General features: G+C 42.8%; 1 protein-coding gene across 2 annotated transcripts in view; it reads right to left on the bottom strand.

The window, feature by feature from the left end:
* The window catches only part of LPCAT2 (lysophosphatidylcholine acyltransferase 2), a 209,346-nt gene that overhangs the window by 123,445 nt on the left and 65,340 nt on the right, over window positions 1-20,561 (bottom strand). For both annotated transcript variants that reach the window (XM_075188834.1, XM_075188835.1), the window contains 2 exons: window positions 18,434-18,492; window positions 18,052-18,086 (listed from right to left, as the gene is read on the bottom strand). In XM_075188834.1, coding sequence (XP_075044935.1) covers window positions 18,052-18,086; window positions 18,434-18,492 — 94 coding nt within the window. The remainder of the gene's footprint in view (window positions 1-18,051; window positions 18,087-18,433; window positions 18,493-20,561) is intronic.

The raw sequence follows: 20,561 nt of genomic DNA, 5'->3' as shown, positions 1-20,561 counted from the left end.
CCACGGATTCTTCCCGATAAGGCATTGGAGAAGGGAGGAGAGAAGTCTCGAAACCCTATCCCAGAAGGAGGAGATAACAGGGCAGGACCACCAAATGTGTACGAGGGTGCCTCGGTGACCACAATTTCTCCAGCAATCGGGGGAGGCCGACAAACATTTTTGTGAGCCTATCAGGTGTAAGATACCACCTGTAATACACTTTATACGCATTTTCCTTGATTTATGTGGAGATGGAGCTAGAGGCCACATTCAGTCTAATGGTCTCCCAGCAGTCCTCCTCCGGGGGTGGGCCCAGATCCCTCTCCCACTCCCTCTCATGTATATTCCTGCCCGCCACCAATTTCTCTAGTAGGAGGCTGTACAAGGAGGAGATCATGCCTCTTCGCAGGGGGGAAGAGAGGCAGAGAGATTCAAATTGGGAGGAGAGGTTGGGCGTGCTGTCCGACAGGAGTGATAGGAGGAAATGCCGAATCTGCAAGTATTTGTAGAAAGGCGGATGAAAGTTAGGAACTCTCGAGCAAAGAACATCATAGGGTATAGGCCTTGCTCGTTCAAGGAGGCTTCCTGCAAATCGCAATCCCGCCCTGGTCTACAACCGGGAAAAAGATTGGGACATACCCGGGGGGAAAGAGGGATTATGCCAAAGGGGAATAATATACAAAGGATTAGGAAAGACACGAGAGATGGCTCTTGCAGATCTCCCAGATCCGGCTAGCAAATTCCAGGGTTGGGAAACGTTTAGTTAGAGCCTACTGAATACCGGAAGGAATTCCCCAAAGGCTGGATATACCCGGTATGGAGAGATAGGCAGCCTCCAAGTCCGCCCATGAGTGAGATGCAGGAGGGGCAAATGAGGAAACAATTGAGCTAAACTGGGCTGCCCTGTAATAGGCCTTGAGGTCGGGGAAGCCTCTGCCTCCACAACCTCTGGGTTTTTTGAGTAATGCCAGGCGGAGCCTGGGAGACCTGCCCCGCCAAACAAATTTAGAAAGGTGTTGCTGCATAGAATATAATTCAGCTAGGGGTACTCTCACCGGCAATGTCTGAAAAAGGTAAAGGAGTTGAGGAAGAATAGTCATTTTAACCGCGATGATCCTGCCCAGCCACGAAATGATTAGGGTCCGCCAGGAGAAAATATCTGATTTAAGTTTACTGGATAAATCTCCTGGTATAGGGATTCGTATGAGGTGGTGATGTAGACCCCAGATATTTAAATTTTTTCTTCTGCGATCTAAAGTGAAAATGGGAGGTGAGATCACAGCAGTCCTGTGAAGGCATATTAAGAAATAGGGCCTCAGATTTTGTTATGTTAATTTTATACCCGGACAGGCCGCCGTATCTCGCGAGGAGGCAGAACAGGTTGGGCAGAGATGTTTTTGGCTGCCGAAGTGTGAGGAGTATATCGTCAGCGAACAAAGAGAGCTTACTCTCCAGAGACCCCGTCTCGACCCCTCTTATGTCTGGGGAGGCTCAGATGGTAGCTGCCAAAGGTTCAATGACCAAGGCGAAAATTAAAGTGGAGAGTGGGCAACCCTGGCGGGTCCCGTTACTGTTTGGGACTGGATCAGAAGGAGAGCCATTAACCATAACCTTAGCAGAGGGATGGGAATGTAAGGCCTGGACCCCTGACAGAAAATCCCCAGAGATGCCAAAGTGCTTAAGAGTATCGGTCATAAACTGCCAGGAGATCCTGTCGAAGGCATTTTCCGCATCCAAGGATAAAATGATGGAGGGAATTTTCCTAGTGTTGAGTATGTGAATATGGTCAATAGTTCTCCTCATGTTGTCCCTAGCCTGTCTACCAGGAACAAACCCCACCTGATCATAGTGAACTAGCCCAGGGAGTACAGTGTTTAGGCGGTTGGCCAGAATCTTGGCATATAGTTTCAGGTCGTTGTTAAGCAGAGATATTGGACGGTAGCTAGCACAATTATGGACATCTTTACCCTACTTGTGGATCAGAGCTATCCGAGCCTCCAGAGATTCCTTGGGCCAAGAATTGCCCTTCAGGATAGAATTAAAAAGAGTAGAGAGGCAAGGGGCCAGAAGAGCCGCAAACTTTTTATAGTAAGCTGCCGAAAACCCATCCGGGCCTGGAGCCTTACCCGCTTTCTGAGCCTTAATAACCTGCTCCACCTCCTCCAAGGAGATTGGTTCACTAAGACGATCCGCGGCCTGGGGGGTAAGCCTAGGGAGTCGGGCGTCCTCCAGGAATTTATCTATGTGCTCCGCCTGATTCCGCTGGGCCAAAGTGTTGGGTTGTTGGGGGAGATTGTACAATTTCAGATAATAGTTCTGAAATTCCGAGCAAATTAATTTGGGATCATAAACCAGGACCCCTGAAGAATCTCTTTTAGCCATAAGATTGCGGGCTGAAATTTTAGTCCGCAGCCAAGTGGCCAAGAGCTTATCCGCCTTATCACCCTTTTCATAAAAGCGTTGATTCAGCCATTTCAGCTTGTTGGCCACTCGGTGGGAGAGAAGCAGGTTGAGCTCACTTCTCACAGAGAGGATTTGTTTAAGTACGGCAGGGTCAGGGTTGGATTTATGTTGTTCCTCCAACTTCTGGAGGGACGTGGAGAGGCGCACAGTTTCAGCTAATCTTGCTTTTTTGGCATTTGCCGCCAAGGCTATTAGGTGGCCTCTGATGATCGCCTTATGGGCATTCCAGAGAGTAGAGGGTGAGATATCCGGGGACTCGTTTGTTTCAAAATATTTGGATATTAGAGTTTTAAGATGGGCTACTGTATTCTGGTTATGGAGGAGGGATTCGTTGATTCTCCAAGAAAAGGTAGAGGGGCGAGTAACTGAGGAGGAGAGGTCTGCCGACACTGGGGCATGGTCAGACCATGTACTTGAGTGAATATTAGAGTTAGTGAGTTTAAGAGTCAGATCATGGCTGAGCAGGACCATGTCGATTCGGGAGTAGGTATTATGGACTGAGGAATAAAAAGAATAGTTTCGAGCCAGAGGGTCAGAGATTCTCCATGTATCGTACAGATTATGCAGTTTCATAAAATCCTGCAAAGCCCTGGAGTTCCTCCCATCCCTCCTGTCAGAGAGAACCTTTGAAGGGGCAGATCTGTCCATATGGGGGGTAAGAACTGCATTGAAATCTCCACCTACTATCAATTCTCCTCTACGGACCTGAGAGAGTAGAGTTCCTAGATGTTTAAAAAATTTGTGCTGGTCTTGGTTCAGGGCGTAAATATTCACTAATGTGCAGGGGAGATTATTCAGTTTAACCACTATAATAAGATATCTACCTCCTTTGTCTCTATACGTATCTGTAAGATTAAAAACAAGATTACGGGAGAAAAGGATTGCCACCCCGCATCTCCTCTTAGTAGTATCACAAGCGTGGTAGGTGAGGGGGAATCTTTTGGACTTAAGTTCCGGATGTAGGTGTTTAATGAAATGGGTCTCCTGTAAGAAAACTAGATCACCTTTAAGGGCCTGTAACGAAGCATAGAGTTTGCCCCTTTTTTGAAGGGAATTGAGGCCTTTGACATTAAAAGATATCAAGCGGAGGGTCATGAGAAAGTCAGGGGAGAGGAGTCAGGAGGATAAAATATGTATAGGAAGTAGGACTTCTGACTGGGGATACATTATAGGAGTGTGGTGAAGGTAGAGGGAGGGGGGCGGGTGTGGTGCGAGACACTCGTCCAGGGTGCTGGTGGGAAAAATGGAGCGGTACTCAAGGTACCCGGGGACCAGCTGAGAGCAAGCAAGCTCTATAGGGGGTATAGCTAGGGGTTACCAGCCGAGAGGGTGACAGGTAAATCGCTGACAGGGGGGGGGGGAAGGTAGGGGCACACCTCCCAGTGGGTCCGTGTGTGAAGGGAGCGAGGAAGGGATGGCGGGTCAGGGGACCTCCAAATCATAGGACTAACTGTTGGAAACATATACAGCAACTATGGTACCTTATTTAGCTATAGGGTACAGCGATATCAGATGGGTTATAACATATGCAAGTAAGTACCATTGAAGACATGGAAAGAAGTCCCAACAGAGGGAAAACAGAGAAAAAGGAAATACCAGACAAAAACGTATACGATGACTATGGTACATTGTCTAGCTAAAGGGTACAATGCTAGTAGAAGTATTGTAACATATGCAAGTAGATACCATTGTGGACATAAGAAGGAGTCCCAAGAGAGGGAAAACAAAGAACAAGGGAACAAAAGACAAAACATACAGACAGGTACAAGGAGGAGCGAAAAAAGAGAGAAAAAAAGAAACCAGTCACAGAGCAGCTCCAGATAGACCATAGAGTCACAAACACAAACAAACAGGCCTGTTAGTGAGCCGAGAAGATATACGGCCTTCCGAGGGAGGTCCATGCGGGCAGTCCGCTGTGGAACTGAAAAGGCAGCGGGCATGAGGACGGACCTGCAAACAGAAAGAGCAGAGACAGAAAGGGCAAACAGCCGGCCGACCTAGAGCATGCAATAATTACATTAAAAACTAGGCAGCATATAAACGTCACAGCAGGGGACGAGTCTCCATGTAGGCTCAATTCCTTGGAATTGAGCCACCTGCTAGGGTAGACAATAAACAAGCAGATGCGACTCTCATTAGGCCCATATCCCGATGCACCATCCCTGAATGTAAAATCTCGCAGCCTTAGACAACAGCCAGGGAGTTGATTTACAAAGTCTTGCGAGGAGTGGGGGACTTCTGGACTGTGGACCATTTGCCTCGCGGTGCTCTTTGAGGTCGCGGAGTCGTATCCTGATTGTCCGAGGTAGGAGATTGAGAAGCGCCCGCGGAGGGACCGGGAGCAAGGCCCAGCCGTTGGAGAAGAGCCTGCGCCTCCGGGAGTGTGCGGGCAGAAATCTGACGTTCCTGATGCCAGAGGAAGAGGTGGAAGGGGAAGCTCCACCGATATCGCACATTATGATCTCGTAGAACTTGCGTTACTGGGGTGAACTCCCGTCGCCTGGCCAGGGTGGTTGGTTACAAGTCCTGGAAAATCTGGATATTGTGGCCTTCGTAGGTTAAGGTATGTAGCTTCCTAGCCCCCCACAAAACCATCTCCTTGGCAGTGTAGAAATGGAGCCGTAGGATAACATCTCTAGGCTGGTTCTGATCAGACGATCTGGGCTTTAGGGCTCTATGGGCTCTGTCCAATAGCAAGTGGTCCTCTGGGACCTCGGGGGCTAACTGGGAGAAGAGCTTCTTCAGGTATTGGTCCAGGTGGGCCGATTTGACTGTTTCTGGGATGCCCTTCAGACGTAGATTATTCTGCCTAGCCCGATTATCCATGTCTTCCCGGTGTTCCTGGACAGATGACAGATCGCTTCTAAGGCGTACAATATCCTCCTCCATTCCTGTCTGAGAGGTCACCACCGTTTCCAGTCTTTGTTCAACTTGGTCAGTGCGAGTACCGATTGCAGCCACCTCCGTGCGTAGTGAGTGAAGGGCGGTTTGCACCTCTGAATGGATGGAAGATTTAAGCTCTTTTATTTCTTTGATTAGCGTTAAAAAGTCCTGTCTGGTTATCGGGGATGTATCATCCTCGTCCGATTCAGAGTCAGCAGAAGTGTGAGGGGAGTCTGTCCTTCCCCGATGCGGGGTTGAAGTCGATTGCTTCGAGAATATTAAGTCCTTTAGGATGAGATTTCTTGCCTCCCTTAGGCATTGTGGAGGCGCACCAAAGACTGGAGTTTTAAACAGGAGTGGCGGTATGTCCAGACGAATTAGTAGAGTAAAGTACAGTGAGCGGACCCACGTAGGGAGGATGGGTCACATGAATCTGGATTTGAAAAGTAGTGTAGAAGAAACTTTTCCCCCATAAGCATTTAGGGGGTTATAGGGTCATTGAGCACCCCAGAAATCCAGGGACAGGGCCCAATAATAGGTAGAATGTGGAACAAATGAGACAGCAGTCCAAAGCAACCCCTGCAGGGGAGGACAGCAAGCCTGGCAGTTTGCTCTGCTTAAAGGCTCCAGACTAAGCCCCATGTCTGTCGCTCTGAAGTTTTGCTGACTAAATGATGAAATAATCTCCTCTCAGCTCTTGATGGAGGTGGGCTGGGTGGGCAGCTGGGATTGAATGCAGGTAGTGGCGCTCTCACACTAACCTGCTTCCTCTGTGTTCCTCCTTAGGCAGTGTGGAACCTCCAGGCTGGTGGCACTGCTCTGCCGCTTCTAGTCCCCTCCACCCGTCACACAAATCGTGGAGGCGCTCACTCCGGCCTCAGGTCTGTACCGGAAGTCCGGGTCTCCAAAACCGGAAGTACAGTCGGCGGGGTGCGGGCGGCAATACAGACCGCGGCTACAGGGCCCAGACGTCCCGAGTGGAGGGCCGGTCAGACGCGGATCCAGGGAAGGCTGCGATCCGCCAGGGAAATGTGCGATGCCAGACGGGGGGGCAGCCCCAGACACAGGACTGCAGTTGAGTGTCAGTGGGCACCGCCGGGAGTCACGGCCGTCTCTGCGAGGGTCCGCCTCGTGGGTAAGAGGTGCCTGCTTCTGCGGGCTTCAGCAGTGGGTGAAGTATGTGGGCGCAGGAGGGGGTTTGAGAGCCTAAAATCGCCCTCTTGTACGGGAGCTCGCCACACCAGCACCCTCTCGATATGGCTTCCAAGCCACGCCCCCAGAAGGCCGCTTTTTGATGGTGATTGGCACTCTCCGTTCTGCTCCCGTTACATTGGTATCGGTCTACGCCCCAAATCAGAAGCAAAAACCTTTCTTCACCAGGCTTTTCAAGCAAATTGAGCGGCTGGCACAGGGCCATGTTATCATGGGAAGTGACTTTAATGTCACTCTCGATCCGGCACTCGATAGGTCTCCCTCTTCCTCCTCCCAGCGGGGTATCTCCTCCTCTCCTGAATCCGCTAGTCTCTCCACACTCCTTATACACCATTGTTTACATGACTCGTGGAGACTATGTAATGCGGACACTAAGGATTATACTCACTTCTCTGCCCCGCATCAACTTTACACACGCATAGACATGCTACACATTTCGCAATCACTCGCTGATCATGTGATACGGGCAAACATTACCCCCCTCTCCTGGACAGATCATCGTACTAGATCTTCTCAAACCGCCCCCTCAGCGCAGTAGATGGCGTCTAGATGACTCTCTTTTACTTAATAGATCTATTTGTCTAGATATTATGACCTCCATTACCAATTACTTCTCAGATAATTCAACCCCTGACATAACCCCAGGAATTGTTTGGGAGGCGCACAAGGCTACCATACGAGGCCAATTGATTAGTCAATCAGCGGTGGTTAGAAAGAAGGCAGCCGAAGAAGTAGCTTCTCTGGAACTTAGGCTAGCCTCACTCCTTACGCAGCATCAGACACTCCACGATCCGGCCTTACTCCCCAAAATTGCCTCACTGAAGGGTCAACTAAATAACATCCTTTGCCGTAGAGCAGCTGTCATCATGCAGAAACTTCAACAGCGTTACTATGACAAAGCAGATAAAGCCGATTCTGTACTTGCCAGAAAGCTCCGGAAAAAAATTGCCCTGCAACACATTGATAAAATACGTCAGACTCCCTCCGGAAATGTAACATATGACCCAGCAGGGATAGTTAGAGAATTTAGGGATTTCTAATCTTCTCTTTACAGTCTTGATGCTCCCCCCCTCGTCTGGATCCCTTGGCCCCTACTTTGTCTGATTACCTGTCATCTACGCCCCTCCCTAGAATTACCACCATGCAGCAATCTCATCTAAATGCAGATATTACTCTGCTGGAGGTTATGGCAGCGATCAAGTCCTTGAAGTCTTCCTCAGCTCCTGGTCCGGATGGCCTTACTCCCCAGTACTATAAAAAGTTAGCAGAGGTCCTCGGTCGTCACTTGACAAAATTTTTCAACGAGGTACTTGGGGGAGCTTCCTTTGATTCCGCCACTACTAGGGCAAACATAATTGTTATTCCTAAACAGGGGAAAGATCACTCCTTCTGTGTTAGTTACAGGCCCATCTCATTACTGAATGTAGACCTGAAAATATTCGCAAAGATTCTGGCCTCTAGGTTGAACCCACTGCTCCCAGCCCTCGTCCATCCTGACCGTGGACTTTATCCCAAGGCGTCAGGCCCCTGATAACACTAGAAGGATTGTCGACCTAAGCCATACAATAAATAACAATGGTCTTCGTTCCCTCATCATGGCGCTTGATGCCGAAAAGGCGTTTGATCGCATCTCCTGGTCGTTAATGGAGGCGGTGCTTCGAGCGATGGGATTTACAGACAGGTTTTTGACAGGTATTTTAGCTCTCTATCGGTCCCCGTCAGCTACTGTGTCTGCTTATGGCCTGACCTCGATGCCCTTTCAGATAACGAATGGCACTCGCCAGGGATGTCCCCTCTCCCCACTTATATTCGCTCTTGTCATTGAGCCTCTGGCCGCTAGAATTCGAAATAATCGTGAAATATCAGGCATTCAGGTGGGCCCCTCTACACATAAGACCGCTCTGTATGCGGATGACGTCCTAATGTCTATTACTAACCCCAACACGTCGGTGCCCCCTCTCTTAGATGAACTAGATCTTTATGGCTATTTTTCGGGTTATAGGATTAATCCAGACAAGACAGAAGTTCTGGACTTTAACATACCGGCTACAGACAAGTTGCTGCTGGAGCGTTCCTTCCCTTTTCAATGGGGTCACCACAAAATCAAATACCTGGGTGTTTTTATTACTAATCACTATCGACATCTCTTTCAGGCTAATTTTCCTCACCTACTCGACCAAGTAAAAACAGACCTTACATCGTGGTCCCTTCTTTCAGGCGTGCCCACCATTTACATAGCCCAGTTCTAATACCTCACTTCTTTCTTGGACTTCTCTCCTTTTACAGTGGATCTAGTCACTTCTTACCTTTCTTCCTTTTCTTCCTTTTCTCTCACTCCTTTCTTTCTCTATACCCTCTCTTTCTTTCTCTCCTCTCTCATTAAAAACTTGGGGTCATTCGCTACTACAACATTTAAAGGTTCGTTTGACTAAGTGTTTCGCTGGATCTTTGCTGAGCATTGATTTGATTACTTTTTGTCCATTTCTTTTAACTGTATTCTTTATGTCAATCGTCTCTTATTGTTGTACTGACCTTACAAAATAAAATTTAAAAAAAAACCTGCAATCATATAAAAATAGTCTTAAAGAAATTGAGGGAAAATAATAAAAGTCAGAGATCCGGTCTCGATATCCATCAGAAATAATTATAACAACCATCAGCAAAATTAGGTCTTGGATATACTGGATCGTGCAAGATTACCAAGATAATAAACCCAGTATCTTTACAATTAGCTTTTCCACCATCTATGTGGATTTCCAAGGTATTTCATGTCCCATTATTGAATCCAGTGGTTTTGTTTAGATCAAACAAACTTGTGTAGAACTCCTCCAGTTAATGTCAATGAAGAACTAGAGTATGAAATAGAAATGATCTTAGATTCAAGGTCACTTTCAAAATGTAGCTCATTGGAAGGGATATGGTCCTGAAAAGAAGCCCCTTAGAGATGTATGTTGAGAAGCTAAATAATTTTTTTACATGAAATTTCCTAAAAGGCCACGTTTGAAAGTACTGTTATATGCAGCATACATTGTTTTGTCTCATCTATTATTCCTGTTATTCCTTTTATCTCCAGGGATGCTTACAAGCTAGTTGCTAAAGTAGTAACAAACCCTAAATGTACAATCTCCTTGAGGCTCAGTTAAACACCTTGTCCAAGAACACAATCTTATTTTTTGCAAATGGGTGGCATATGCAAGAGATATTAACATTTTGCTCTCAAACCTCCAACTTTGCTCTACAAGACAGCAGCAACAATTTTTGGACAATTTATCCAGTCACTACCCACTTCTGTAACTGTAGGCATGTTCAGTCATAATGATGGCTATGGATGCAGTTATACCGCCCATGATTTCTACCAGCAATGCTCAGAAACTGCAAAACAACATTCAGGAATTGGAATTCAGCATTGAAGGAAGATGAGGCACTCTTTTGTACTAGACTGAAGCCACATAATTTCAATATACAGCCAATCTGCCAGATGTTGAGTAAAACACTTTTAGGTATATGAACAATCCCACTAATTATCATCAATAAGACACTGGACTCTTATGGGAGTTAGATACAGGGGGAAACTGGAAAGTCTTGAATAAGGGTTAATTTCTTGCAATTGATACAACATTTACCTGCTGCTGGACTGGCATATTCTTGTTTTGTCGTCTAGCATGCAATTGATTATATTTTTTTTTCACAATTCCATAAAATTATTTATTGTAGATTATAAATCATTTTTCAAACCAATGGAAAACATTTAATTATGTTATATACGATATGTTTCAATTTACAGCACTGTTGTAAGCACGCAAAAAAGATCAGTGTCAAGTGTAACCCCCGAAATATTTAACATGAACAGGAGAAACATCAATGACCAGACCAGAACTAACCAGAGATATTACCACTGCTGCTGTCCTCCTTGGAAAATAATAAATACAATTATAAAGAAGCCTTTATATCATTATTAGATCCCAAAGTACTTGCTGACCCTTGTTCTATTTGTGGTTTTGTATTCTTGTTCATAGGTAAGCTAATGGAGAAGTTAAAAAAAAGGCAAACAAACAACTCTTTCTCTGCTTTCTTTGTGCAGTAAAGTCTATAATATATAGAGATGGCCAGGCTCAGTTCCCCCGAGAACCGAACCCACCCGAACTTCACCTATCCAAGTACCGAACCGCCTATTCGGATTCAAAATAGAGGCAAAACGTCATTATGACGTCGTCGGATTTCGTGGCTTGGTTCTCGTGATATCTGAAATCCATAAATACCCGCCTCCAAAGCAATCCATCGCCATTTGACAGAGGGAGGGAGAAGGGTTAGGTCGCAGGCAGCATTAGAGCAGGGAGATAGCAATTCTTCCAGCAATTCTTCCAGCAATTGTTATAGCAGGAAGAGAGGAGGATAGAGGAGGCATTATTGCAAACATTACCAACTGTCTGGGGTGTCATATTCAATCCTTCAGAAACTATTTTCTGGCTGCATAAATAGAAATATACTAGCAGCATAAAGTTTGGATTTTGCATTACAAGTGCTTTGGGGTGTCCCATATTCCCCAGTGTCATACAACAATTTTTCTGGTGCTGAAAGTATTATCTAGCAGCACTATCTATTTAATATTTTGCACTACAAGTGTTTTGGGCTCATTAAAATGGATTCAAAGCAGTCCACATATGAGCAGGATCAGCAAGCAGGTGCTGGCACCAGTCCTGATGGTAGTCTTCCCTGTACGTCATCTGGTAAAGCCTATGTAAAAAGTACATAGTCTTTTTAAGTCAGGGGAAAAAACACCCCAAAAAATTTTTTTTGAACCGTGTTGAAGAGAAAAAGAGCTGTAACTGATGAAAAGTTAGCTGCCGAGAATTTTTTTTTTGCCAACATGCCATTCTACACTTGCAGTGGCAAAGGAAGAATGAGTCCTTCGCCTTTCTCTATTAGTGCCAGCAGAGCCGTAATGAGGCAGGTGCAGGCGAAGCCATCTACCAGGGCGCAGCAGCCGCCCGGTACCTGCCTTCAGCCCTTAACTGCGAGTTCCACTGACAGGAAGTTCGGCGTTTGGAAAGCAAACTTGCGTTCCAAATGCCAAACTTCCTGTTAGTGGAACTGCGGAAGTTAAGGGCAGAAGGTAAGAGCTGCAGCATACGTGAGATTACCAGGATCCTAGTAATAGAAGTACTATTACAATCTGTGAGCGCTGCTACATTTATGGTATGTTACAGTGATGTCTGTTTTATCTTCACATCATTACCCAGCATTAAACGTTTGTAAATGGCTCTGTTAAAGGGCAGCTGACACAATAATTCTAAAAAGTCAGTTGCTGTTTCGATCGGCTAATTATGTTCCTAATGGCACGGCTAAATTAATAAATTACCAGTTCCCATCAGTGCCAGGTCATCAGAATTTCCAACTCGCTGCATTTTTGCTTCCCTTCAATAAAACCATTTTATAAGCTACTTTCAGAATGATTTCAGCTGGTTCCTTCCTGAGAATAATGCATCCAAACCAATCAATTTGTGTTTATGTGTAAAATGCCCTCGATGTTCGTAATACACAGAGCGGAAGTTGCCCAGAGATTTGATTGTAAGTGATATATACAGGCGGATTCCAAAATTCTGTGTCTGTCATTTTCTGTCAGTTAGTTTAATATTCCTTCTGCTTTTCGTATTCTGCATTTAATAAGGTGAATATAAATAAACCGAATGTGTGTTCTGGAAATGTCTGGCTGCTCTGTGCTACTATGTATCAATTCCATACTTGTTCCAGTCTGAAAATGAGAAGCCACCTCTGTTTATTACACACGGGGTCTTACTGAGGATAAAGGATTGTTATTCACTTGTTCATATTGTATGTTCAACATGTTCATCACAGTGTAACTGAATGCATTGTGTCTCTCTCTCCCACTTTGTCATAGCCCCTCTCCCCCATTCTCACTGCCCTCTGTATCTCTCCTGCCATCTCTGGTGTGTCTCTTACTTTCTTACTCACGCGCGCTCTCGCTCTCTCCCCTTCGTCTCCCATATGTCGCGCTCCCCCCATCGCTCTGTCTCTGTCCCACTCCTTTTTCCCCTCTCTAACTCTTTATTTCTCACTCTTCCATCTCTCTCTCTCTCTCTTATCTCTCTCTCTTATCTCTCTCCTCTTCTCTCTCTCCCTCTTCCTCTTTCTCTCTCCCTCAACTGCCCATCTCTCTCACCTTCATCTCCACTCTCTTTCTCTGTCCCACACTTTACCACACTCCCTCCTTTTCTCTTCTCCTCTCTCTACCTCATCACTCCCCCTCTCACTAGTCCGCTCTTCCACCGAATTTCTCACTGTCCCGCTCTCCCCCTCATTCTTACTTCTCTAACACTCTCTCATCCATCTCTTACTCCTCTTCTCTCTATCGCTCTACCTCATCTCTCCATTTATCTCACCTTCATCTCCCCTCTCTCTTTCTCTCTTCCACTCCTTCATCTCTCTCTTCATTATCTCTCTCACTCCCTCTCATCTCTCCATCTCTCTTGGCTTGCCATCATCCTCCCTCTCCTGCTCTCTCCCCTCCCTCCCGTGTCTCTCTCTCTCTCTCTCTCTCTCTCCCCCCCCCCCCCCCTCTACACCCTCCAGATAAAAAAACTACGGATATAAATTACATTTTATCAGTTTGTGATATTTTCTAAAAAACCTTACTAAAAATGTTTTCAACTATTGCGTTTTTCCTACTATATACAAAAGTATTATGCCAATGGGTTTCAGATTGTAATGCCCTTTACCTGTAGATGCTGCTACTAGTTTCACAACTAGAGATTTAGTTTAAAAATATAATGTATATTTATAAGACAGCAACACTAGTGTAGTGCTCTGATTTGGTCAGATATTAAAGGTGATCACCACTTAAAGTTAAATAATATGTATGTACTACCAACATCATGCGTACTACTGAGCAGCTTGTGTCTTCTCATTCTCATACTCCTCCCATCAGTATTGCAAATTAAATTTACTTTTGTAAGCCTGACTCTTTGTTCTGCTTCAACACTAATTTTTACTCCCGCCCCCTCTGGCCATCCATGGGACTGAAAAAATCAAGCCAAATTATTTGTTATTTTTAGATGTAGGTGGAGAACTCTTTCAAAAAGCAGGGATAAAATCTTCCATAGTAAAATAGTAACACTTTTAAATCTGTGATTGCCCTTAGCTCTGAATTTGCACTCATAATCAATGTATAGCCAAATTGGGCAGCATTATCAGTGTAATGTAATATATATCAGTGTAATATATATATATATATATATATATATATATATATATATATATATATATATATATATATATATATCATGCATTTGCAAATATGTGTAAAAGGATTCTTTCAGTAAAGTGCTAGCCACGCCCCCACATTAGGTTGGCCACACCCACTTGTCAAATGTCACTCCCGCTTAGATGGGGGGCGCCGGTGCCCTGTCTCGCCCAGGACACTAAAATGTCTAGTTACGGCACTGAGTGCCAGATCTAAAAATGTTACTGAGCCTTCTTCTTGTAAAGTCACTCGTGAGCAAGCAAGACCAAGTAATTTGGAGTCCAAAAGTGGTGCACAAGTACTGTTACGTGCAAAAGTCGAGCTGCAAGAAAACAGTAAGGCATTAGAGGAAAATGTATGCTCAGAATCAGAAATTACACCAATCCCTGAGGAGAGTCCATCCACGAGTGGTATGTATAATCGTGACCATTCTGATAGTGTACCCATAAAGAAGGGCCCTTTCGGCATTTCTGCTGATGTGTGCCTGAACAGCCCGAGTGTAGCCGGTGATACACCAAGTGAGGATGACATTTTGGAATTAGAAGGGGATGAGGGGGAGATTTGGGTAGCCGACGAGGGCGCTGATGAGGATGCAGTTGATTGTGTAAGTCCTGCACCAGTGGACGCAGTGTGGCACCAGTGGCAGCAGTTCTGGCACGTGAGGTTCTGGCACCAAATTGCACTTTCCAAACACAAGCAGGGATGCGGTTGATTGTGTAAGTCCTGCACCAGTGGACGCAGTGTGGCACCAGTGGCAGCAGTTCTGGCACGTGAGGTTCTGGCACCAAATTGCACTTTCCAAACACAAGCAGGGATAACGCAGGTGGCAGACCACAACAGTTTGACATCTGGGGGTAAATGTATGAATCTCCGGAATCTTCATCTCCAGCGTGTTCAGCCTCCTCAGCGCTTAAATTTAAAGCGGCGCTGCATTGTAAAGGGAAACTTCCCTTTACAATGCAGCGCCGCTTTCAAATTTAAGCGCTGAAGAGGCTGAACACGCCGGAGATGAAGAATCCGGAGATTCATACATTTACCCCCTGGGCTAGTTTGAAAGATTTTACCAAAAAAATGTGTGACCTTGCCCATAACTCCAACCAATCCTACTATTAACATGCAAAGGATGGTGGAGGGCCTAGCAGGGATTAAACTGTATTTTTCCTAATCTGCACTAATAAGGTTTGGGTGTAATATACACCCAAAGATGAGTGCTCAATTGCTAAGAGTCATTGATGAAGAGGAAGATAAGCAGGCTTGTCTGTAGAATTTGCAGGCAAATTCTACAGCGTTATATAGGTAACACCCAAAGAGAAGTGCTCCATTGCTAATTGTAATTGCTGAAATAAAAATTATAGGCCTGCCTGGCTTGGTCTAAATCTGCAGTTACATTTTATTGTACCATAGCTCACTCAGAAACAGGAGAGGTGGCAGGTTTCAGTGCTAATCTTCCTCAAACAATACTAATTCATCCCCACTGGAATCCACCATCATAGAAGTCTGTGTACTATGATGTAATTGCCACTAATGGCCTTACAAATGGAATTCGTAGTTCATTTTAGGCCAGAGCTGTCACGATTTTTGTCCAATTCTTTTACAGCAGAGCAAATATCAAAATGTTGTGCGGACTCATCTGCATCACCACTGGGTGTCCTGGGAAAACAACTTTTTTTCCAACAAGCAGTTACCACAGAAACTGAAGGATAAGACGTCATTACAAGATGTTGATAGCTCTCGTATCCCTGCGAAGCAAATTAAGTATTTAATCTACAATTAAAATATAGTTAGCACATTTACTTTGTTTTATTTCATACGTTAAGTTTCTGTAGCTCCTTGTCAAAATGTATTATTAAGGCTCTCTTTTATTAACACTCTCTTCAGAGGTGACTACTTCGCTGGACTAAAGTACATTCCCCTCAAATGCTAGTCTTCTTGCAGCTGCTGCATTCTCCTACATGCTGCTGCAGAAACCAGAAAATTACCCTAAATTTTTCAAGACACAAACAGCATCTCCTGCATGTCATTTTTTAAAAGTTCTGTAACACCAAGTTGGTTGTGTGAGCAAAACAGGAAATGTGATGGAATTCCACCACGCTGTAATGCTTCAACAATATTGTTGTCGTTATCAGACATGACCTATCCTCAGGAGAGTCCAAGCAGGATTAGCCATGTTTCAATGACATCCCTTAGTTTTTGTAACAGATTGTCAGCTGTATGCCTCTTAGTGAAGCCGCTGATACACAGAGTAGCCTACTTCTGAAAAATGTGACGTACTTCGGTACATGGTCTCTGATTCATTGTCTGGCCTGTATGACACTATAAAAAAGAGACCAGAATGGCTTTGTTTATATGCCTTGATAAAGACCCCAGGCGGGTCGAAACACATTGGCTGAGAACCTGGAATCGTTCACTTTGACTGTTCCATCTTCATCTCAAAAGGAATTCTCCTCCAAGCTGATTCAGTATTTAAAGATCCATAATTACATGCGCAGAATACCAGCTTTTTCTGGTAGGCGACCATTGTTTACTTTTTCCAGGATTTGTTTTGTGACGTGTGTATATGTTATTCATTATTATGAGAATGCTATTCAAAAATTTAAGTGAAGGATAATGCACTATGGGATTCTTTGTTTTCCCTTCTCTTCACATATTTTGAAAACCTGAACATTAAATGAAACCCTCTTGATGAATATCTTCTAGAAAGACTGGAGGTTTATGGACTTATGGACATATTTGTTGTAATTTAATACTGTTAACAACATATTGTATCACACAGTACTTTTATTTTGTTAGTGCCTATGGATGTGGAAATTCTGTTTATTTAATAAACAGATACAGATGTGACAGTATGCAGAGCCTTGTTCATGAGTGTGCAACAATATAGTGGAAAACTTGTAGAACTGACAGGTAGAGAGTGTGTGTCTCAGAGTGGAGATTAGAACCGCAGTAAGGATACCATAGTTAGGAGTAGGGCAGGCACTAGTTAAGAGAAGGGTTTTCAAAGACAATTATAAGACTAAAAGGCTGAAGTGGGAGTCTGATCAGACATTCATTGATGGGTAGCACCACAGAAGAGTGAGAGATGGCTATGACAAGGCAACGTGCAGGTCAGAAGCAGATATGAGAGTGTGTAGGACAGTATTTCAAGATAAGGTTTGAGATTTAAGAAGGGGTTGTGTTGTTGAGGGTTTAAAGGTGAGAGTGAGTAATTTAAACTATATTCTGGAGGATATGGGGAGCCAGTGTAGGAATTTGCAGAGTGGTGAAGCAGATGAGGATTGTCAATAGAGGAAGGTCAGTTTTGCTGCTTTGAAGCATGAACAGATGGAGGAGGGGAATGCCAGATATCAGGAGATTGCAGTAGCTGAGCCCGGAAATGATGAAAGAATGGATAAGAATTATGGTTGCATCTTGTGTAAGAAAAGGGCTCTTGCTATTCTAGCAATATTTTGAAAGGGGAAGCTTCAGGACTAGATTGTGTGGGCTAAAGCAGCAGGTGGAATCAACGGTAACACCAAGGCAGCGGGCTTGGAAGACAGAGGAATTTATGGAGATTTTCATTGTGAAAGCTAGATCACACACAAGAAAAAAATATATACTTCTATATCTATATATCTATCTATCTTTGTGGTCTAATAGCTTGCGTTTTCAATGCTAAATAACTATGTAAGATTTGTCTGATTTACCTTGAGAGCTGTGGAAGCTATACACCTACAAACAAACAAGCTTTTTCTGTTATATATTATTATTATTATTATTTTTGACTTATAAGGCGCCACAAAGGGTCCGCAGCGCCGTACATTACATATACAGAAAACAGAGAACCAAGACACAACATGATACAAAAATAAATACAAACACAGGTGACAGGGTAAAGCAAATCAGATTATTTCTGGGACAGATAGTGAAAGGGAAGGTAGAAATCAGCAACAAGAATGCCGAAGCTTAAGAAAACAGGAAAACCAGGGCTAGCGAAGCAGGCCAAGAGGTACAGAGGGTGATGGAAAAGTAGAAGGAGCACACAAGGAAACAGGGCCCTGCTCATGAGAGCTTACATTTTGTATATATATATATATATATATATATATATATATATATATATATATATATATATATATATACATATATATATATATATATATATATATATATATATATATATATATTTCTGACAACTTTTATAACAATATTATCGTCCACAGAAAAATCTACATGATTGAAATTATAGTTGTAATCCTTTAGAAAATTAAACTTACACTGTGTATCCTTGCCATGTCCAAGTGACTGTGTCCTATCAATATGAGATGATGAGAAATTAGTACACATTTTCAATCTTTAGAACTACAAGTGAAAAAAGTTATCACTACAAGATTGTTCCCGGAAAAATGCAATGACATCTGAAAACAAACATTAAAAGCCTATTTTACTGTACAGTAGTTAGAAAGATCTGAATGTATATTTCTGTTATTTGCCCAAAGATCACTGTCGCAGACCGTCATACCCCATTCTCCATTAGAGGAGAACAAACATGCTTCAATGGCAAATCAAGGTGATTGAGTATATACCCACTGTAATCATGTATGTAAATCAAATTTTAATAAATCAGTATTCATTTTCAAAACATTGTTTAATGCATACCAGAGTGTTGGGGTATCGAAGAATAATAGGTTGAATAGAGGAAGCAGGAAGAAATGCACCTAAAATTAGCAAGTATACAGGATGTTATTAAATCAAATAAATTAAAATAAAATACTTCTTACTTAGTAATAAAAGAGATACTGATCTTGATCAATCACTAATTCATAATAGAAACTATGAATAGGGTTAGGGTGTCTATTAAGATAACAAATAAATCAATAAAATAGAATGAGTTAATCAAGCTATCCAACAGTTCCCGAAGTGAAGACATACTATTACTGCACAGTAATAGTATGAGCTGCACAGTAATAGTACGAGCTGCATAGTAATAGTACGAGCTGCACAGTTTAAAAGGTCTTTATGCCTCATATATACAATGTTCATTTTTAGCATTTAGCTGACATTCATTGTTTTGTTTTTTAAACCTTTTGAATGAAAGTTATTTGATAAATAGAAAAACAGTATAATTGAATACAATCACGTTTCCAGAGTATAAACAATAATTAATGCTTTATACAATATCATATTTAATCAAACATTTTTTGCAATTATAAAAACATGCTAACGTGTTAAAATAAAACATATCAAATCTGTTTTTGTTTTGTATCTGGTTTTGTTGCTCCAGGATTACTATTCTTCTTGATAAATATGGGTATGTAGTTTCGCAATATATGTGTTAGAACATTTACAAAGAAGATTTTCCTGCATGTAGTTCTAAATCGTACCAAGAAGTGAGTTGAAAGCAAGATTTAATGGTATCTTTTATATGTGTAAATAGTATGTACATATATAATGTGTCCACATTGTAAAAAACAACTCTGCTAATTTTTCTTTATTGCAAGTGGTTTCCGCCAAATTCATATGAAGCAGAAAGGATATACGACTGGTTATTAAGTTTAAACTAGTGGTACTGGAGATATCTATTGAGAAAGTATAGCCTTTTTACAGGCCGCTATCATTAACAGCAATTTATTTTCTCCCGTTGATAATTGCTGCTTCATTTCATGGGTTTAAATATCCAAAAACACCAAGTGGCTAATTATATTAAACAGAAGTTTACTGGGGTGTGTTAATGTACATTCTTAAATTATCTTAAATGCTCTTTGAAAGTCCAAAAGAGTAATGCATGGACCTGTACACACACTTTCTGACAACTGTTCACTTTGCATCAATTTTGACACATAGCCCACAGTATTCAGAAGCATTAACAGTTGGTAAAATTCAATACAATTGTACGGGAACACTTATTAAGTACACAGTACATTATGCTATAGGAATGTTTTGAGGTGAGTAATGAATGCTCTTTTAATGCTCTCTGTTAAAGATTATACTCATGTTGAAACTATTCTCTACATGTGAATGTGTAGATCAGCAATAGTGTTTCCTTAATTTTAAAGTATAAACTTTTTTAGTCTAGTGGTCAAGTGTGTTTTAGTCAGAAAAAGTGTCTTCTTCTCACCGCATATATCTCATTATGTATCTGTGTATCAGCGAGCACAGGAAGGAAGAATACATGTTTGTTGCAGTGGACTGGTTTAGTGCACTGTATCAGCATTGCTAACATTGGTAAAGCATTATGTCATTGTACGCATTGCTCATGTACAAATTGTGAAAGACTTTTTGAAGTTGTTCCTGTATTTAGAAAGTCTGTTAGAAATGGCAAGCGAAAACTGTCTTTAACTGTAAAACCTGTAACTGCCTGATACTTCTGTATTTATTTAATTTGGGAGCAGCTTAAATATCTGCACAAGTCCCTGTGTAGTAGAATTTCACTGTGCCACACTTAGAAATACTACATGAACAGCAGAAAGATGTTAACAGCTGTCAGAACGGAACGGAAAATCTGAAAAGGGCAGCAGGAGGGCATCGTGCTTAGCCTTGGATGAATTTCGGTGTTTCATACTAGGAGCAATATTTTTACATATGGGGTGAAAAGTTTCTAAATTATTTCACAAAAAAATCCAGTCAGGATGAAATATTTCATTGTATGGAAAAAAATTTATAAACGTCTTTCCTTAGCCTCTGTGACTGGATCACTGACAAATAACTTATTTGTGGCTGGATCATGTAGAAATAATTTATTGTAGAAATGTAATTCAATCAGATGTGCAGGCACCAATGTATAGTT

This window comes from Mixophyes fleayi, chromosome 10, assembly GCF_038048845.1.
Source record: "Mixophyes fleayi isolate aMixFle1 chromosome 10, aMixFle1.hap1, whole genome shotgun sequence".
In the NCBI taxonomy this organism is placed as follows: Eukaryota; Metazoa; Chordata; class Amphibia; order Anura; family Limnodynastidae; genus Mixophyes; species Mixophyes fleayi.
The sequence above is the reverse complement of the archived record's forward strand: the minus strand, read 5'-3'. Positions and strand labels throughout refer to the sequence as shown.